The following is a 22,303-nucleotide window of genomic DNA, read 5'->3' as shown; positions in this document are numbered from 1 at the left end:
ACCAACGGGGGTGCGCACTGAACACGGCTGGCATTGGCAGCAGGTGGCAGAGCACATAATATGGCGGGCATCGGCTATGGTGGGATGGTGGAGCAGGTTAGTGGGGGTGCCAGACCAAGGTGGGGCACCAGTCACTGTTATTGGGGTGAGCCTCTGGTGGTTACAGAAAATTCTTTGTTCCCATGCATCGCAGTCCCTCTGGGAGCTCGCACCTGCTGCTGGCACTGGCCCCACTCTCACCCACTGATGGCACCGAGTGATTGGGACCGGGGCTAGGCAGAGGCATGGAGGATGGGCTGAGACCTGCCCTTGTGCCCACCACAGCCTCGCAGCCCACAGTTCCTTTCAAGGTACACAAATTTGTGCAATGGGCCCTAGTATTAAAATAATATATAAGGTTTTAAAAAAGTTCTTTGTTTCAACTAGTGGAACCTCAGTTCTCGAACTTAATTCATTCTAGAAGGCTGTTTGAAAATGAAAACATTTTTTCTTATTAGAAATAATGTAAATTGAATTAATCAGTTCCAGACCTTCAAATGATTCCCTGTTTTAATCTTTCTTATACAGAGTATATGTCTAATCTATAAATAAACACTTTAAAAACAAAAAGGACATGAAATGTAAATGAAAATTTAACAAAAAGAAATGAAATATATAGTAAAAAATGAAAATTTAATAAAAATAAGCAACAAGAATATGAAAATATTCACAGCACAATATCCTGAGATGTTAACAGTGGTAAACTGACTCATACTTCCATATTCTCTCCTTTGTTGCCTGAGAGATTCATGACTGATTATGCAGGCATCAGCATGAAAATATTGTCGGGTACAGAAGTGAATTGTTCGAGATGGGAAATGTTCGAGAAAAGAGGTTTACCTATATATTAGTTATCTTAAAAATTAAGCTAAATTCTAACGTGAATTTCTTTTTTGGGTGTATGCCTGTGATATCGTGATTTATAATAAGAAACATATATTTGGTAGAAGCTCTGTTTCTAGCAGAGCTCCTAAAACCCATGGAATTTCCAGTGATGAGAGTGATAAAGGAGTTTTTGCCTATATTAATGACATGATTTTGGAAAGCACTTACAGGGCTAGTGGAGCCAGCCAAGCGATTAGAGCACTGGAACTGAGTTTCCACACCACCCCTCCCACTGGCTTCTTCCTGAAGGAGGGAAGAGAGGCTGAAGATTGAGTTCAATCATCAATGGCCAGTGATGTAATCAGTCATGCCTACTAAAGGAGGCCTCCATAAAAACCAAAAAAGACATGGTTGGTGAACACATAGATGTAGGGATATCTGAAGAGGACGTGGAAGCTCTGAGCCCCTTCCCACATACCTTGCTTTACACATCTCTTCAATATGACTGCTCTGGATTATATTCTTTTATAATAAACCAGTAAGCTAGTAAATTTTGCTGCTTTCTGTGAGCTGCTATAGTAAATTAACCGAACACAGAAAGTGGGTGATGGGAACCTCTGATTTGTAGCCAGTTGTCCGGAAGCACAGGTAACAACCTGGGCTTGCAATTGGCATCTACAGTGGGGACAAGTCTTGTGGGACGACACCCTTAACCTGGGAATCTGATGGTAACTCTAAGCAGATAGTGTTAGAATTGAGTTACATTTTCTGGTGTCCAAGAATTGCTTGGTGAGGAGAAAACACCCACACACATTAGAACTGCAAGCAGAATCAGAACACCCTTCTGCTTTTTGTAGAAAAGAACCTGACAGTTTGAACCTCAACACCCGACTTTCTCTTCCCAAAATTAATGGTCATTTAACTTTTTGATCTTATCTCCGTGTCTGGCTTCATGCATTTCTTGGCTGACATTTTCATCATCCTGGTCACAATGCATTTGACATACCTCTCAGCTTTTTAAGCTCTCCAACCCTTTTGTTAGGAAATGGAGCCACATTTACTCCCTGCCTTTCACACACCATCTGACTCACCAGTAGCCTCCCCCCTCTTCTCCAACCCCTTTTTCTCTACCCAAGTTTAGATGTGCTTCAACACACCCCCTAACTTATGGGCCTTTACCTTCTGATCTTTCCTTATTTACATAAATATACAACACAACATATACTATAACAACTTATTATATTTAAATAAGTATAGATAAGAGTTCAATTTTATTTGACACTGGAAATAAAAGTTTTGTTTGGCATCAGAAATAAATGTAGATAGCCCTCAAATCTGGACCCAACCCAGATATGCTTGTCCCTGGACCAGGTACTTTCCCCATATATCTTGTGAAGCATTTTTTCTCTTCCCAATTCTTCTCTGTTTGTTTTTTTTAAGATTTTTAATTGATTTTTAGAGAGAGATGAAGGGAGAGGGAGAGAGAGAAACATGTGAGGAAAACATTCATCGGCTGCTTCCTGCACACCCCCTACTAGGGATCGAGCCCCAAACCCGGCATGTGCCCTGGCCGGGAATCAAACCTGCAACTGCTAGGTGCACAGGACGACTCCCAACCAGCTGAGCCACATGGGCTATGACTCTTCTCTGTCTTTTATGCCTGTTCTAGTCTGAGTCTTCCCATCAACATCTCTGAGTGTCTGACAAATAAATACATAGAAAGCACATGCTCCTCCACCAGGCTGAAGCTCTCTTAGGGCTGAGCTCTCACTGCTTGCTATGATTTTTCTTTTCTTATACAAGCTGGGCTTCGGAAACATCACAGACTTTCAATGGTAACTTGTTAAGTCATTTTGATCATCCTTCCAGACTCATTACATTATTTCTAAAGTAGGAAATTTCTTTCTCTAGAACTCTCTGTTTATAAACAGGTACTCATCTCCTCTCAGGTCTACCATGCATCGTGAGCCAGGGGAAGCTTGGGAACTCCCACCATGTACCATCTGAATGTTTGGCGGTTACAGTTGGGTAATTGCCTCTGACCCTACACCTAAGCTGTGATTTCCAGTAGCTATACTAGTAGGGATTTTCTCTACTTCTGACCTGATTGAATTCACTGTGTAACTGGTGTGGTGTGATAGCCCTAATGTGGAGAAAATACGGGGAAATTCTCTGGAGGTAGACAGGGATTGATTTCCAACATAGGGATTGATTACACTTCAGGCAACCGACTGTAATTTAGAGGGAAAGCAGAGTCAATGAGGCCAATGTAATGGTTTCCTCTACAAGCACTGATGTAATTAGTAACCAATTTTAATTGAAAAGGTGCAGAAATTCTTGGACATGTTCCTATCACTTTCATCACAAACTAGGAAATGGGAGGGAAAAGCAAGCCAGGATTCATTTTGGTGAAATTGTAATGTATAGTTAGTAATACCTAGTCTAGGAAAAATAAATCATTTTAGTAGATTCAAGTACTGTTTTAACAAATCATTGGTTTGACCTAGCTTTGAATAAGAACAATAAGCAGTATATTTACATGGGTTATTGAACATTATTAAGGAGATACTTCTACCCCAATAGCCTCTCCATCATGAAGTCTTTGCTCTAAAATTTTGGCCAAAGTTGCCAAACAGAAATTCATCTTATTAGGGTTAAAGCATCATGACTACTGAAATCATTCCTTAAATGCAAATGGTTGTCACACTTTAGAAAATGCAAGTATCGCCTGGGATGCTACCCCTCAGATTCTAGTGCCCTGGGTCTAGGAGGGGACCCAATAGCTTGCATTTTCCTTAAGCATCCTCAGTGAACCTGGTATATGAATTGTATTTTGATAGATACTGCTTTATATGTATAGATTACATATGAACTAGATACCAATTATTAAATGTTTTAGGCTTACCTGAAATCATTTTCCCCTCAACAGCTGTTGGAGGATTGGAATACAAAAGAACTAAGTTTCAAAAGAGGGCTATGGCAAGGAGAATGTGTTCAGCATGGGACAGGTGTCTGAGGAGACAGGCTCAGACTGGGTGTTGAGGCAGGGATCCCAGAGAAGGTGATTCGAAGTCAGCACAGGGGGTTGGATGTTTATGGCAGACAGCAGGACAAGACTAAAGTGCAGGAATGAGATATCTAGGGAGGGCCTGCATTGAGTTCACTCTCAAAGTCATGCAATAATGAGTGTTTCCTACCCTTTTGCACCCTAGGTGCCTTACTCTTCTTACCTTAGTTGTGACTTTGGTAGATAGCTTCTGAAATGGCTCCCAATGATCCCCACCTTCTGCTATTTATTCCCTTGGGAAATCCACTACTGTTGTGTGTGGGTTGGACCTAGTGACTTGTTTCTAATGAGTAGAACATAGCAAAGATGATGGATGTCACTTCCAAGATTAGGTTATGAAAAGCTGTGACTTTCACCTCTCTCTATCTCTCTTTTGATTTCTAACTTTGATGAAGCCAATCCCCATGTATGAGCTGCCCTATTGAGAGGCCTATGTGGCAGGGAATTGAAGGTGACCACCAGACAACAGCCAGTAAGGCACTGAACACTTAGTCCAATAGTCCCCAAGGAACTAAATTCTGCCAACAAGCGTAAGAGTGAGCTTGGAAATGGATTCTTCTCTATTTGAATCTACAGATGAGACCACCGTAATCAAGCTGACATTTTGACTGTGGTCTATAAGTAACCTTGAGTCAGAAGCCCCAGCTAAGCCATGCTCAGATTCCTGACCACAGAAACTGTGAGACAGTCAACATTGTTTTAAGTCACTAAGTTTCAGAGGAACATTTTATGCAACAATAGATAACTAATACAATACATAGAGATTTTGGGGGGGGGGGGTGCGGGGAATAGTTATCTGTTGGTTGTGAGAAGTTACTAAGGACATACTGAACCCATATAACAGCTCTGTCCAGGGGTGGTTCCTCCTGCAGACGCTGTTTCTTTTCTTCTTCACCTCTTTAAAATCCTTCCTCCCCCCCCCAAAATAAGCTAGACAGTTGCCTTATCAAGGTTGATTACTAAATTTTGAAAATTCTGTTAAATTTCCAAGATTATTGCCATTGCAACCCCCAGTTTATCATGATCACCTTCCCTGAAATTTGCCATGGTTCCAAGTAAGGTGACTATAATTAATAGTGGCAATATTTTTCACCCATCCAAGTTTACTCCTGCTCAGCAGCCACAGTCACTAGAATACAAAAAAAAAGGAAAGAAAAGAAATGTCTGATATTGCAAGGATGTGGAATAACTAGAACTTTATAATTGCTAGTGGGAATGCAAAATGGTGTGGCCACTTTGGAAAACACTAAAGCAGTATCTTATAAAGTTAAACCTAAATCTACCATATGAGTCAATAATTGTACTTCTAGGTATCTATCTAAGAGAAATAAAAACTTCAGACAAATGCTTACATTAAAATGTTTATAGCAGCTTTATCAGTAATAGTCCAAATTTAGACAACCCAAATGTTCATCAATTAGTAAGTGGATAAGCAAACTATGGTATATCTATACAATGAAGTGCTACTTGGCAATGAAAAGGAACAAACTACTAATACAGGGTGGGGCAAAAGTAGGCTTACTGTTATACGTACGCAAAACAGAATTTATTCTTATATTTATCAATTATTGTATTATTTTCCACATGAACAACCATAAATTTACTTTTGCCCCACCCTGTATATGCAACATGATGAACCACAATAGTGTTATGATGGGTGAGAGAAGCAAGACACAAAAGACTATATAATGTTGTTTCAATTATGTAAAATTCTAGAAAGGCAAAACTATAGTGATAGAAAGAAAATCAGTGATTTCCCTGGGAGAAGAAAATTTTCTACACAAGGACACAAGGAAATTTTTTGAGTAATGGAAACATTCTATATCATGATCGTGGTAGTGGTGACATGACTATACACATTTGACAAGACTCATTGAACTTTAATTAAGTACATTTGTTTCATATAAATTATACCTCAATAAAATTGTATGAAAAATAAAAATGCTAAGTGGCCACATAAAATAAAGAATTGCAGTAAAGTTCTACTTCTTGTTTTTGTAATCATGATATCCACTATTCATTTCAAATCTATTATTTAAATGCAAGAATATATAGTACCACAATGGTTGGAGATCTGTGAGCTGATAGTGTATAGGTTGGGAGTTCCCAGAATTACTTTCCATAAAGAATAAAATATAGACTATTAAAATTCAATAGTAACCTCCACATTTGTTTAGAACTTAGACCAACAAAATATTTTGGGGAAAGGAGTATTTTATCACTGATATTATTTGGAATCATTGCTGGCTTGTGGAGATGACCAACTTTTAGCTTTATTATTGTTTTTAAATTATTGACAGACAATGCACCCCTATGGTCTGCAACTGAGATGAACTACTCCTGTCACCTGTTCTTGATAAATTACTGGTAATTTTCATCAATAGCTGTGACTTCCTGGAACCCTGGAATAATATCACAAACTCAGACGACAGTTTGAATTGCAGAGTCTTTGAACATTTTATTATTATTCAACCAGTTTTATTGATTAACTACCACAGACCAGACACTATTCCAGGTTCTAGTAATTTCAAGTGAAATGGTCACTGATCTCAAGAACTTTCTGATGATGTCTATTGACATTGTGAAAGCAAGCAATATAGTCTCCAATAGATCAAAGTAGTAGATTTTTCTAAAAGTAACAGGCTGTCCTCAGTTCCCCATTGATCATCTTTCTCAGTGTCTCACATGAGCATCTTTCTTCTGGCACCATAATCAATCATATTCTTTATAAGTTTTGGTCTGGGGCTTAAGAGGAAGTGTGTTATCTTTTCTGATGGGAGAGTCAACAGGTGGAAATTTCTGGGCCAACTTAGATCTATTTGTCCTTCTTATGGGCCTGTGACATTCACCTGCCAATTAGCTTTTAAATCTTCTATCAGAAAGAAGTTGCTTCTGAGATTTGGGATTCAGGGATGCAGCTCAGAATCATAAGTGACCTCCTTGATATCCTGCATCACTAGCTAAAGTTTACACAGCAAATATCTGTGACAATAATAAAAAAGTCTAAGATAAAAGTGCATGCAAGAAGTTTAAAGGGATAAAAGCCCCATCATGGAAAGAATGGGAGGTCAGAATGGGCCAATTTTGGTATGCCACCACCTCTGTTCCTTAGGAGGGCTGCCTTACAGCTCACCCTGTGCCATTTGATATTTTGTTCTTTTAAGTCTACCTAATGATTCTTAACTTAGAATTGTAAAGCTATTAGAGTATCTGAGTCAGGGCCAGCATATGTAGAGGTCAAGACAATTTTTTTTAAATTTATCGTTATTATTAAAAGTATTACAGATGTTTCACCCTTACCCCCCAGGCCTTCACTGCACTACTGTCTGTGTCTATGGGTTATGCATACATGCATATAAGCTCGTTGGTTAATCCCTTCTTGCTCTCCCCATCCCCCTTCCCTCTGAGAAGAACATTCTTTATGATTAAGTGAATGAACCTAGTGAGGTCAGCATTGGCTTTCCCACATCTTACTGTCAGACTTGAAGTTGGCCAACCATCCTCTTGTTTTTCCTAAAGAAAACTCAGATAAGGTCTCAGAACCAGTATTAGAAGTTTTCAGAATCTCATGACAACTTTTATATTTTCTATGTTAATGGTTACAGAGAGATGGTCATGATCATCAGTGAGGTTTGATGTAGTCCCATTTGTTTATTCTGTTTGTTTGTTTTTCTTGTCCTAGGAGACATATCAGAAAAAAAATGTTGCTATGAGAAATGTCCTAGATTTAACTGCCTATGCTTACTTCTAGGATTTTTATGTATTTGAGTCTTACATTTTAAGTCTTTAATCCATTATGAGTTTATTCTTATGTGTGGTGTAAGAAGGTGGTCCAGATTCATTTTTTGCAGGTACCTGTCCATGTCCCCAGTTCCATTTATTGAATAAACTGTAATTACCCCATTGTATGTTCTTGCCTCCCTTCTCAAATATTAATTGACCATAAAGGCATGGGTTTATTTCTGGGCTGTCTATTCTGTTCCATTGATCTGTATGTCTGTTTTCATGCCAATGCCATGCTGTTTTGATTACTATGGCATTGTAGTATAATCTGATATCAAGTAGCATAATTCCTCCAACTTTGTTCTTTCTCCAGAGTGCTGTGGTCTTTTGTGGTTCCATATACATTTTTGGAATATTTTTCTAGTCCTGTGAAATATGTCATTGGTATCTTGATAGGAATTGTATTGAATCCATAGATTGCTTTAAGTAGTATGCACATCTTAATGATGTTAATTCTTTTTATTCATGAACACAGTATATATTATCACTTATTTGTATCTTCTTCAATTTAATTCTTCATTGTCTTATAGTTTTCCACATATAGGTCTTTGATATCCTTGGTTAATTTTATTCCTAGGAGTGCTTTTTTTATACAATTATAAATGGGGTTGTTTTCTTTTCTGATAGTTCAATATTGGTGTATACAAATGCAACTGATTTGTAGATATTTATTTTGTATCCTGCTACTTTACTGAATTCATTTGCCAACTCTAGTAGTTTTTTGGTGGAATCTTTGGAGTTCTCTACATAAGTATCGTGTCATTTTTGCTTCTCCATTTCTGATTTAGATGCCTTGTCTGACAGCTAGCTAGAACTATGTTTAATAAGAGTGGTGAAAGCAGACACCCTTGTCTATTCCAGATATTAAGAAAACAATTTTAGATTTTGCCCATTGAGTATGATGTTGGCTGTGGGTTTGTCATATATGGCCTATATTATGTTGAGGTATGTTCTCTCTCTACCCACTTTGATGAGTGTTTTTATCATAGATGGGTACTGGATTTTATAAAATGCTTTTCTGCATCTATTGATATGATCAAGTTATTTTTATCCTTCATTTTGTTTAAGTGGCATATCACATTATTGATTTGTGGCGATTGTTCTTGATTCTCCAGAATAAATCCCACTTGATCATGGTGTCTGATCATTTTGATGTATTGCTGGATCTGGTTTGCTAATATTTTATTAAGGATTTTAGCATCTATGTTCATGAGGTATATGGCCTATAATTTTTTTTCTTTATGGTGTCTTTATCTGGTTTTGGAATTAGGATAACGCTGGCTTCATAGAATCAGCTTGGGAGTCTTCCCTCTTCTTGAACTTTTTGGAATAGTTTGAGAAGAATAAGTATTAGTACTTAAATGTTTGGAAAAATTTACCTGTGAAGTCCAGGACTTTTTTTAAATTACTGTTTTGATTTTTTAAAGTTGTAGTTGTATTATTCAGATTTTATAATTCTTCCTGAGTCAATTTTGGAAGTTTGTATGTTTCTATGAATTTATCCATTTCATCCAGATTGTCCAATTTATTGGCATATAGTTGTTCATAATATTTTCTTCAATCTTTTGCATTTTTGTGGTATCAGTTGTTACTTCTCTTTCATTTCTGATTTATTTATTTGGGTCCTCTTTTTTCTTAATGAGTCTGGTTAAGGGTTTGTCAGTTTTGTTTATCTTTTCAAAGAATCAGTTGTTATCTCATTTTTTGCTTGTTTATATAGTCTTATGTGCTTTATTTAAAACCATCAAGGCCGTGGAAAAAATAGACTTAAAATTTGTGCTTTGGAGTTATTCCTTTTTCTGCGTGAGTGTATCTTGATTCGCATGGGGGAGATGTGTGCCTGAATTCTCTTACTCATGCGAAGGTCAATTACAGCATATAGAATGAACTCAGATGTAGAAGGTTGATAAGTCTAAGTTTCAAGATAATTCTAAGGGATTGTTGAGTCAGGCAAGATCCAGAAGATTTGGGGCCAAGTTGATTGCTGTTGCTTGACGGGGAAGAAGAGAGACATGGAAATGCACAGTCCAGTTGTGGCTGTGAAGATATGGCTTCGGAAGCCCTGCATGCTCAGTGCTAACTCTGTGTTGTTTGGGTATTTTCAATATGTGCAGTGGGTAGCTTTCAGGGGATGGTCACCCAGTGATAGAAGATCTGGCACCTTCTGATGACTTTCCCCCTTTCACTGTTCTTGGGACTTCTCTGGGAGGTTCTAATTCAAAAGAAGCTTTTTACTTTGAAGCTTCAAAAGTCATTTTACTCTATAAATTATATGTGGAGTGAAAGGCTTATTTACTCTTAGCTCCATTAAACCTCTCAACTTTTTCTCACTGGTAAAATTTATGTGCATGGAAGAAAGATTATTTTTATCTGTGGTTTTGTATTACAAGTTTTTATTTATGCTCATTCAACAAATACACACTAAGCACTCACTAGATGCCAGGGTACACGAGCAAACTGCCTGTTAGAGCTGTGAAAAGCCATGGTTCCCAAAGGATCAGAGCTTTGCGCTTTTGGTCCTGGGTGGAATCACAGACACAGGGAGTGCTGATAGACATGTTCTTGTCATGACCGAAGCCCTTCCGGAGATGGTTCTTGGAGGAGCTCCCTTGGCCGAGGCTTTCCTGGTTGAATCTCTAAGTACAGCAGCACAAGCCAAGGCCTCCTTTTGAGTTATATAACCTGGAGGGGGCAGGAAGGGAAGTGAGAGAAACTCTAAGGTCAACAATTTCACAAAACAAATAAGCAAACAACACTGCAAATATTCACAGATTCAAAAAATGATATATGCACCCCTAAGTTCAGTGCAGCATTATTCATAGTGGCCAAGACTTGGAAACAGCCAAAGTGCCCTGCGATAGAAGACTAGATAAAGAAGATGTACTATATATACACAATGGAGTACTACTCAGCCATAAGAAAGGATGAAATAGCGTCATTTACAACAACATGGATGGACCTTGAGAACATTATGCGAAATGAAATGTCAGACAAAAAAAGCTAAGTACTATATGATTTCACTCATATGTGAAATATAAAACTGAAACTTATGAACACAAACAGCAGTGTGGTGGTTGTCAGGGGCGGAGTGGGGAGAAAAGGGTCCAAATATGAGATGACAGGAGAAGATTTGACTTTGGGTGGTGGGCATATGGCCCTATGTACAGATTTTGTAAATTAGTGATCCACACATGAAACCTATATGTTCATGATGACTAATGTCACCCCAATAAAATTTAATTAAAAACAAAAACACTAACCTCTTTCAGATGTACCATTGTTGAATATGTTCTCCCACATAATGAGTTTTCTTTTCATTTTGTTGATGGTTTCTTTTGCTATGTAGAAGCTTTTAATTTTGATGTAGTCCCATTTTTTTTTTATTTTTCCCTTTGTTTCCCTTGCCCTAGAAGACGTATTGGTGTAAAAACTGCTACATGAGATGTCTGAGATTTTACCAACTATGTTTTCTACTAGGATTTTTATAGTTTCACAACTTACATTTAAGTCTTTTATCCATTTTGAGTTTATTCTTGTGTATGGTGTAAGTTAGTGGTCTAGTTTCTTTTTTCTTTCTTTCTTTTTTTTTTTTGCATGTACCTGTCTAATTTTCCCAAAACCATTTTTGAAGAAATTATCTATTCTCCATTGTATGCTCTTGCCTCCTTGGTCAAATATTAATTGACTGTATTGGTGTGAGTTAATTTCTGGGGTCTCTGATTTATATGCCTGTTCTTTTGCCAATACCAGGCTGCTTTGATTATTTATGCCTTTGTAGTATAACTTGATATCTGGTATTGTGATCCCTCCAACTTTGTTTTTCTTTCTCAAGAATGCTGAGGCTATTTAGGGTCCTTTTTGGTTCAATATAAATTTTTGGGATATTTGTTCTAGATCTGTGAATGCTATCAGTATTTTAATAGGGATTACATTGAATCTGTAGATTACTTTGGGTAGTACCCATATTTTAACAATGTTAAAAATTCATTCTGCAAACCACCCACACAATCATCTGGCTAAGACCACTTTTAATAATGCTTTTAAAATATTTTAATGTAGATGGAAATTTTAAAAATCTGGAGTAGCAATGCTTATATTGAACAAAATAAACTTTAAAACAGGTTACATAAGAGATAAGGAAGGTTACTACATAATGATAGAAGTAGAAATACAACAAGACAATATAATCTTGTAAACATTTATGCACCCAACATATGAGCACCTAAATATATAAAGCAAATCTTGATGGACATAAAAGGAGAAATCAATGGACATAGTAAACAACGTTAGCAATCTGATATCAATGGATAGATCTTCCAGAAAAAAACCAACAAGGAAACAGTGGCCTTAACAGTCACACTAGATCAGATGGATTGAATAGATATCTTCAGAGCATTTTACCCCAAGGCAGCAGAATATACATTCTTTTCAAGTGCACATGGAGCATATTTTAAGATAGACCACATGTTAGGACACAAAACAAGTCTCAATACATTTAAAAAGATTGAAATCATATCAAGCATCTTCTCTGACCATAGTGGTATGAAACTAAAAATCAATCACAGGAAAAAAAAACAAAAACACACACAAAAAAAAAACCACACCTGAAAAACACATGAAGACCTGGAGGCTAAATAACATGTTACTAAACAATGAACAGATTAACCATGAGATTAAGGAAGAATATCTTTTGATTTTGAAACAAATAAAATTGAGAACACAACAACACAAAATCTATAGGTCACAGCAAAAGTATTTTTAAGAGGGACATTCTTAGCAATATGGGCCTACCTGAACAAGAAAAATCTCAAAAAATATATAACTTTATACTTAAAGGAACTAGAGAAAGAACAACTAACAAAGTCCAAAGTGAGTAGAAGGGACAAATTTATAAAGACCAGAGAAGAAATAAACAAAATTGAGAAAAAAAAACAAACAAAAACCAACAACTTTAAAGATCAAGGGAACCAAGAGCTGGTTCTTTGAAAAGATAAGATTGACACACCTTTAACCAGACTCATGAAGAAAAAAAGAGAGAGGGCCCAAACAAATAAATAAATAAATCAGAGGAGAAGTAACAACTGATTCCACAGGGATTGTAAGAAAATATTACGAATAACTATATGCCAACAAATTGGACAATTTGGATGAAATGGTGAAATTCCTAGAAACATACAAACTTCTAAAAGTGACTCAGGAAGAATCAGAAAATCTGAATTAACCAGTGACAACTAAAAAAATCAAGGAATAATATAAAACAAACAAACTCTTTAAACAAAAGTCCCGGGATGAATGGTTTCACAGGTAAATTTTCCCAAATATTCAAGAAGAACTAACATCTATTCTTCTCAAACTATTCCAAAAAGTTCAAGAAGAAGGAAGACTCTCAAGCTGATTCAATGAAGCCAGTGTTATCCTAATTCCAAAACCAGATAAAGACACCACAAAGAAAAATATTATATAGGCCAATATATCTCATGAACATAGATGCTAAAATCCTCAACAAAATATTAGCAAACGAGATCCAGCTATACATCAAAATGATCAGACACCATGACCAAGTGGGATTTATTCTGGAGAGTCAAGTTTGGTACAATATCCACAAATCAATAATGTGATATGCTACATAAACAAAATGAAGGATAAAAACAACTTGATCATATCAATAGATGGAGAAAAACATTTTATAAAATCCAGTACCCATCTATGATAAAAACTCTCATCAAAGTGGGAAGAGAGGGAAAATACCTCAACATAATAAAGGCCACATATGACAAACACACGGCTAATATACTCAACAGGTAAAACTAAAAGCATTTCACTTAAGAATGGGAAAAAAACAGGATGTCTGCTTTCACCACTCTTATTTAACATAGTACTAGAAGTCATAGCCACAGCTCTCAGCAAGTAGAAGAAATCACAGGCATTCAAATTGGAATGGAAGAAGTAAAACTCTCATTATTTGCAGAAGACATGATACTCTATATAGAGAACCTTAAAGATTCTACCTAAAAATGACTAGAGTTCATAAATGAATTCAGTAAAGTAGCAGAATACAAAATAAATATCCAGAAATCAGTTCCATTTGTATACACCACTAATGAGCTATCAAAAAGGGAAACAAAGAAAATAACTCCCTTTACAATTGCATCGAAGAAATACCTAGGAATAAATTTAACCAAGGACGTAAAACACTTGTAATGAAGAATAAAATTGAAGAAAATATAAGTAAGTGGAAGCATATACCATTACATGAATAAAAAGAATTAACATAATTAAAATGTTCATACTACCCAAAACAATCTATAGATTCAATACAATTCCTATCAAGATACCAATGACATATATCACAGAACTGGATAAGAAATTCCAAAAATGTATATGGAACCACAAAAGAAAAAAACGAATAGCCACAGCAACCTGGAGAAAAAAAAGAACAAAGTTGGAGGAATTATGCCACCTGATATGACTATACTACAATGCCATCTTAATCAAACAGCATAGTACTGGCTTGAAATCAGACATATAGATCAACAGAACAGAATAGAGTGCCTAGAAATAAACCCAAACCTTTATGGTCAATTAACATTTGAAAAAGGAAGCAGGAACATACAATGGGGTAAAGACAGTTTATTCAATAATTGGTGTTGGGAAAATGGACAGATACATGCAAAAGAAATGAAACTAGACCACGTTCCTTCACCACACACAAGAATAAACTCAAAATGGATTAAAGACTTAAATATAAGACTAGAAATTATAAAAATCCTAGAAGAAAACATAGGCAGAAAAATCTTGTATATTTCTCATAGCATTCTTTTTCCAGCATATCTCCTTGGGTAAGAGAAACAAAAATAAAAATAAATTAATGGGACTATATCACTTTTGCACAGCAGAGGAAAGCATCTACAGCATGAAAAGACTACCCACTAAAGGGGAGAACATACTCAACAATGATACATCTGTAAGGGGTTAATATCTCCCCAACACAAACAATCCAATTTTAAAAATTGGCAAAGGACCTAAATAAACACTTCTCTAAGGAGGACATACAGATGGCCAATAGACACATGAAAAGTTGCTCAAGTCATTATCATCATACAAATGCAAATTAAAACGGAAATGAGATTACCTCACACATGTCAGAATGGCTATCATCAATAAATCAACAAAAATTGTTGGTGAGGATGTGGAGAAAAGGGAACCCTCAGACACTGTTGGTGAGAATGCAGATTGGTGCAGCTACTGTGGAAAGCAGTATGGAGTTACATTAAAACTTGAACTGCCTTATGACCCAGTGATTCCATTTTTCAGAATATATCTAAAGAAACCGAAAACACTAATATGAACAAATATATGCATCCCTGTGTTCATTGCAGTGTTATTTACAATAGCCAAGTTTTGCAAACAGCCCAAGTGTCCATCAAGACTACTTGTTGGTAAAAAAGAAGGAAATCTTGCCCTTTGCAACATCATGGATGGACCTGGAGAGTATTATGCTAAGTGAAATAAGCCAGTCAGAGAAAACAAATACCATATGATTTCATTTATATGGAATCTAATGAATAAAACAAACAAACATACAAATAAAATAGAGACTCATAGATACAGAGAACAGACTTACAGCTGTCAGAAGGGAGGGTGGTTTGGGGTCTGGGTGAAAAAGTTGGAGTTAAATGAAAGACAAACAAACAAACAAAAACCTCATAGACACAGACAACAGTGTGGTGACTACCACAGGGAAAGGTGGTGGTGGGAGGTATGAGAGGATAAAGTGGGGATAAATGGTAATGGAAAGAGACATGCTTTCGAGTGGTGAACACACAATACAATATACAGATGACATATATAAATTTTTTAACCAACATAACCCAAACATTTTTCAATAAAAAATAAAACATAATAAATTAACTAAATGATAATGCTTTTTAAAAATGCAGATTTCTAGTTCTACTCCAAAGACCTTTCAAATCAGAAACTTAGAAAGTTAGGCCTGAAATTTGCATTTTAATAACATACAGAGGTGAAGTTTACATGCAGTAAACTTTGAATATTCTGCCTCTCGGTTCACTGGCTTTTGAGTAGTTTTACTATGCAAACAAAAGTACTAGATGATGTTTCAGCAATGCTTCTAACAATCATAGGGACCAGCTGAATCCTGGCTCTGCCATTTATTAGTTACATTACCCGGGTCAAATTTTTTAACTTATCTATGTCTCAATATTCTCTACTGTAAAATGTGGGTAATAAAGGCATCTACCATGTAAACATGTTTAAGTTTTACAAAGTGCTTAGAATAATAATTGGTACATAGGAAGTCCTAAAAACAGATAGCTACTCTTACTGTTTTTGTTATTAAATCACTTGAAAAAAACACACATCTTTTTCTTTTGTGCAAATATAGAAACAACAGTATAACTAGATGTGCTAATGCCAAGTGAGTAGTTTTGTTACAGGCACCCCAAACACCAGGAAAGGTGTTATGGGACAGGCCCCTGAATTGAAGGGAGGGAGCTGTCCCCTCCTGGGTTCTTGTCTTCTGGTATGAGTTCAAATGAGTGACTCCAGATTAATGGTGTTAAAGTGAATTTATTAAGAAAGTAAAGCATGCAAATTTATTAAAGAAGTAAGGCAAGCATAACTATCATCTGGCATGAAGCACAGATGGATTTTCAGCTAATCTGAGGAGTGAGTATGGTGGGGAAGGGAGGTGTCTGCCTTATATACATTTCTCTCTATAGATTTTAAATTTCCTCTGCTAGATATCCAGGTATAGGTTAACTCTGAAGGTCTCTTTCCCATTTACTTTGTTATGGCTTTCCCAGGATGTATGAGAAGCACTTGGTAATTAAATCCTCTGAGACTGCTGGCTTCTCTGTTTAAACAGTAAGATGAAATAAGACTGCATTCTTTCTTCCCCCTCCTCCTTCCTCTTGGCTTTTAGTTAGTTTCAGAGTGATTTAAGCTAGGTATTCTCTAGGTGCATTAAGATTCCTCTTCCTCTTCCCCCTCTCCTTCCCAGTCCTTTCTTAATTCTTTCAGTTAGTGAGCAGGGGTGTTTAGCCATTTGCTCTCAAGTGTCCTTGGTTAGAGAAGATAATGGCTTGTTATTTACAAGCTACCTGCAAGCCCCCCAAACTGTTGGGCCTTTTGTAATTTTCTTGTCTCAGTTTCCCTATTCCACTTGCTTAAGAATTTTCTTGGCTTCTCACTATCCTGTAACCGTTTAGAATAAACAAACAAACAAACAAACAAACAAAACTCTATGGGAGTTAGGAGAAGAGTGTAATAGAGGGGAGCTGAAGACAAAATATTTTTGAGAAGAAAAGAGATTTAACAGCAATTACACCTTTCTGTAGGTTGTTGTTTATGATCTATAAGGTCTTTCACAACCATTATTTCACTTGTGCTTATAAAATCCCATGAGGTTCATAGAAGAGGAGAGACAGTGGAGCAGAGGGACGACAATGCATGAGTTTTGTAGGTGATCGTCCTAACTGACATGTGCTCTCTGGGTGATCTTGATCAAGTTTTGTAACCAGCGGAGCTACAGTTTCCCACAACTGTAAAGTGGGAAGAAAATGAGAAAGTACATGTAGAGCTCCAAGCACAATATCTGGAACATGGTAAATGCTCAACAATATAAATATTCCTGTTTTGAGTAAACCAAATCTCTGAATTTATGCAACCAGCAAGGGACTGAGCTGTGGTTTAAGCCTAGCCAGTGGTCGGCAAACTCATTAGTCAACAGAGCCAAATATCAACAGTACAACGATTGAAATTTCTTTTGAGAGCCAAATTTTTTAAACTTAAACTATATAGGTAGGTACATTGTTATTAACTTAATTAGGGTACTCCTAAGGCTTAGGAAGAGCCACACTCAAGGGGCCAAAGAGCCGCATGTGGCTCGCGAGCCGCAGTTTGCTGACCAGGGGTAGACTATCTGCCTGAGGCTATAGCTGTTTCTACTAGATCAAGTTCCTATAAATCTCAGAGAACTATCATCTTATAATAATCCATCCTCTTTAAGCCCTCTTAATTTACCCATAGAAACTTGCTTTCTATTGTCAGGGATAACTTTTTGTAAACCATATTGGTAAAATAGCTCGCTGGAAGAGAACGTTCTACTTGAAATTTTTTTTAGGAAACTTGACTTCTGGCTGCAGTGTACTAGTCCAGTGATGGCGAACCTTTTGAGCTCGGCGTGTCAGCATTTTGAAAAACCCTAACTTAACTCTGGTGCCATGTCACATATAGAAATTTTTTGATATTTGCAACCATAGTAAAACAAAGACTTATATTTTTGATATTTATTTTATATATTTAAATGCCATTTAACAAAGAAAAATCAACCAAAAAAATGAGTTCGCTTGTCACCTCTGACATGCGTGTCATAGGTTCGCCATCACTGTACTAGTCCCTTCCTGAGGTGCGTGGTGCAGGTCAAGTAGTTAAACTCACCAAGCAGCTGCTGATGCTGAAGGGTGTGAATATAGCGGGTCTTCAGGGCCTCCCACTGGGGCCTGGAGTTGTAAATCTTCATGATGCTGTAAAAGTAGCGCTGCTGCCCTCGGGTCAGGTCCTATCAACGCACAGCAGGTGATTTTGATGAGTTGGTGGAGTTTATAGAATTAAGAGTTGATGTATGTAAAGCTGACTTTCCTTCAAATAAGATGCCTCTCTCTCTCTTTCTCTCACTCTCACCATATATATAAAACAATTGGAAAAATAGGAATTGGGTAGTTTCCTTCCTTAGTTTAATTAAACAATCTTCCACTGGCCTGTGTAAGGGTGAAATGCCTAAGTAAGATTCTAGTAAGTAGGTCAAAATGTTGGGCTGAGGAAGTTCCAAGGATTTTTTTAGTTTGAATTCATTTATTATAGTCCTTTTTGAGGAAGGTAGGCTATGAGAATCTACACAGGTCCTGAAGTATGCCAGGCCTCTGGATGGGTAAAAGGAGAACTTTCCGCTGAGAGTTGTCAGTGAGCAGGGGAAATAAGCAGATGAAGAGATGGGCAATGTGATAAGGGTTCAACAGGAAAAAAAACAAACTGTCTGCAGCAGTCAAGGAAACTTTCTAAATGAGATGATTGACATATCTAGTCTTCAGGGTGAGTAGGAAGTCCTCAAAGGGACCAGAATCCTGGTTCTAAAAGTCATCACCATCACCAGGTACTTGTTAGAAATGCAGGTTCTCAGGCCCCACCCCAGACCTATAGATTCAGAAATTCTGGGGGTGGGGCCCAGCACTCTGACTTTAACAAGTCCTCTGAGTAATTTTGATACATGCACACTAATATTTGAGAACCACTGACTAGAAGAAAATGAAGGGCTAATTAGAAGGAGAGAGTGGTACAATTTTTCTTATAGGACACAATATATCTGGATATGCTGGGAAGCAGACTTTTCCTTTACTTCAGTTAGAACATGGAGTCTGAGATGGAAAAGGCTGTAGAGTTTGGCAGGGGAAGATCATGGAAAACTTTTATGCTTCATTATTACCTTTTAAAAAAATGAGGAACCGTTGAAGGTCTTATTTAAGGCAGTGGCTCTCAACAGAAGTAATTTTGACCCTCAAGAGACATTTGGCAATATTGGGAAATTTTTGGTTGTCACAAATGGTGAGAGGGAGGAGAGATGCTACTGGCATTCATTGAGTAGAGGCCAGGGATGCTGCTGAACATCCTAAGTGCATGAGACAGCCTCCAGCTCTTATGACAAAAAATTATCCAACCCAAAATGTCACACCTTAAGCTGATCAGATTTGCATTTTAGAAAAATCATTCTGGCCCTGCTGTGGAGAATGAGTTTAAAGGAGGACAGACCATTGGCATGGAGACCATTAAGAAGGCTGCCACATATGCTAGGGAGGAACAAAATAGGCCTGGGCATCAATTGCTATTATACACCTAATATTTCTTACATGCTTATTATATGCAGATGGGAAAACTGAGATAGAGGCATCAACATTCTAGAAAAATCAAGATAAAATAAGTTCACCCAGACCAAAAAAATTCAAAACAATGACAGAATTTTAAAAACTAGTTGATAATGATGTAATAAATCCAAACTTAAGATAATTATTTATAAAAATAAAGTGACTTTTATCTATTAGAAATTTTATATGGAGTTGAAATATTTGTTAGAAAATTTGTATGCAGTCAGTTTTGTTTTGTTTTAGGTCCAGAGTGAAAGTAGCAAAACCAAGTACTTCACAATTTGAGACTTCATTTCAACTTTACAGTTTCTAAATTGGGTGTTTTACAAGATAATATATTTGAAGAAGAAAATGGATTCCTAATTTAGCCTTTTTAAATGATTGACAACAATATAAGATGAAAAACCCAAGCCAATTTCAAGAGCAAACTCCAAAATGCAATGGAAGTTTCCATTATATAAAGATAAAACCTTAAAAGTTATGGTTTTATTTAATAAGATGAAAAAGTCTACTTATTTTTCTTACTAGAACTATCAACTTCAAAATAAGAAGTAACAGTAACTTTCTAATATTCTTATCCAGTTGCTTAATCCTCCTTAAGGAGATGGCAGAGAACTGAAATGTTTACCAAGAGTATTTATGAGAATGGCTTTAACTAATTTTGAAAGGAACTAACATGGCTTTCTAGCTAGGAGCAAGAGTGTAGTCAATCAGCGAGTTTCCCATCACTGGATGGGTGTAGGGTTAGATTTCCACACTCATTTATTCTCTCACATGCACTGTCAACATGCTCTGAAGGCCTACATTGGGCTCAATGTTCTCCTAAATCAGTGATGGCGAACCTTTTGAGCATTTTGAAAAACCCTAACTTAACTCTGGTGCCATGTCACATATAGAAATTTTTTGATATTTGCAACCATAGTAAAACAAAGATTTATATTTTTTGTATTTATTTTATATATTTAAATGCCATTTAACAAAGAAAAATCAACCAAAAAAATGAGTTCGCGTGTCACCTCTGACATGCGTGTCATAGGTTCGCCATCACTGTCCTAAATGCTAGGTAAACAAAGACATGGAAATTCCTCAAGCCTTGAAAGAGATACAGACAAGATCTAGTCATCTGTGAATAACATGCTGTACCTTCATTAATGAAGTGTCAAAGGCAGAGAGAGGGACTCGAATGCAAGGAATCTGTGGAACTTTCTGAAGCTTTTGCTGTCTTTTCCATTTTTCTCCCATTCTTTATCCTGTAACTCCAAGGAACAACAAAGCATAGCATAAAACTGCACTTGTTTAACCAGTTTTGAGAATGTACCTAATAAGTAAGCAATTAAATAAATAAATAAATAAATATTATGTATTTCAAAGGATAAGAAATTTTCTCACATGTTTCAAAGTAAGGGACCTCATCAGTCTGCTTTAGTTCTGTGCTTTTCCCTATTCTCATTCTTTTATATATGTATATATATATATTTAATTGACTTTTTGAGAGAGAGGAAAGGAGAGAGAGAGAGAAATATTGATTTGTTGTTCCACTTATTTATGCATTCATTGGTTGATTTTGGTATGTGCCCTGACTGGGGATCAGGGATCGAATGCACAAAATTAGCATATTGGGATGATGCTCTAACCAACTGAACTACCAGCCAGGGCTACATTCTCTTACCTTTTTTTATGGGAGGACTAATTCAGTGCCCTATGTTTCTCTGCTTAACTATGTTTGAAGCAAGTGGGTTGTAGAGCCATACCATGTCAGAGTAGTTACTTCTTGAAATTTTCAAATAATATTTTCTCTGATTCTAAAATTAATGAATGTTATTATGGAAAATTCATAAATAATTAAAATTTGAAGAAAATAACATCATCTATAATCTAACTGTTTATAACTACTGTTGGCATTTGATATTCTTTTATGAATTTTTCTGGGTACATTGTGTGACTCTTGAAAAGTGGAGATCATACCCTATGTGTTATGCACTTTCCCAGCTCCTTAATTATCCTTTAAAATATGATTCTTAGCCCGGCCAGTGTGGCTCAGTGGTTGAGCATCAACCTATGAACCAGGATGTCACACTTCGATTCCTGGTCAAAGCACATGCCCAGGTTGTGGGCTTAGTCCCCAGTAGGGGGCATGTAGGAAGCAGCCGATCAATGATTCTTCTCATCATTGATGTTTCTATCTCTCTCCCTCTCTGAAATCAATAAAAATATAGTTTAAAAAATAAAAATCAATAAAATATGGTTTTTAGTGGTAGTATAGTATACCTTTATATCATTTTCAATTTCTTGCAGATTTAGATTTACAATTTTATAGCATCACTAGAGGCCCAGTGTATGAAATTCATGCACGAGAGGGGGGGTCCCCTCAGCTCAGCCTGCACCCTCTCCAATCCAGGACTGCTGGCTCCTAACCGCTCACCTGCCTGCCTGCCTGCCTGATCGCCCCTAACTGCCCCCCTTGCCAGCCTGATCACCACTAACTGCCTCTGCCTACTGGCCTGATCACCCAGAACTGCCCCTCTGCTGGCCTGATCGCCTCTAACTGCCCCCCCTGCCTGCCTGGTTGCCCCTCACTGCCCCCCCTGCTGGCCTGGTCTCCCCCAACTTCCCCCCCTGCTGGCCTGGTCTCCCCCCCCTGTTGCTGGCC

At 37.0% G+C, this 22,303-nt stretch overlaps 1 protein-coding gene across 1 annotated transcript in view; it reads right to left on the bottom strand.

The window, feature by feature from the left end:
• Positions 1–10,090: 10,090 nt before the first annotated feature.
• Positions 10,091–22,303, bottom strand: part of FAM216B (family with sequence similarity 216, member B) — a 13,422-nt gene continuing 1,209 nt past the window's right edge. The window contains exons 2-4 of the mRNA XM_005853256.2: positions 20,797–20,903; positions 18,176–18,296; positions 10,091–10,396 (exon numbers count right to left, since the gene is read on the bottom strand). Coding sequence (XP_005853318.1) covers positions 10,212–10,396; positions 18,176–18,296; positions 20,797–20,895 — 405 coding nt within the window. The 5' untranslated portion in view covers positions 20,896–20,903 and the 3' untranslated portion in view covers positions 10,091–10,211. The remainder of the gene's footprint in view (positions 10,397–18,175; positions 18,297–20,796; positions 20,904–22,303) is intronic.

The sequence above is a fragment of the Myotis brandtii genome, unplaced genomic scaffold (genome assembly GCF_000412655.1).
Source record: "Myotis brandtii unplaced genomic scaffold, ASM41265v1 scaffold102, whole genome shotgun sequence".
Lineage (NCBI taxonomy): Eukaryota > Metazoa > Chordata > Mammalia > Chiroptera > Vespertilionidae > Myotis > Myotis brandtii.
The sequence above is the reverse complement of the archived record's forward strand: the minus strand, read 5'-3'. Positions and strand labels throughout refer to the sequence as shown.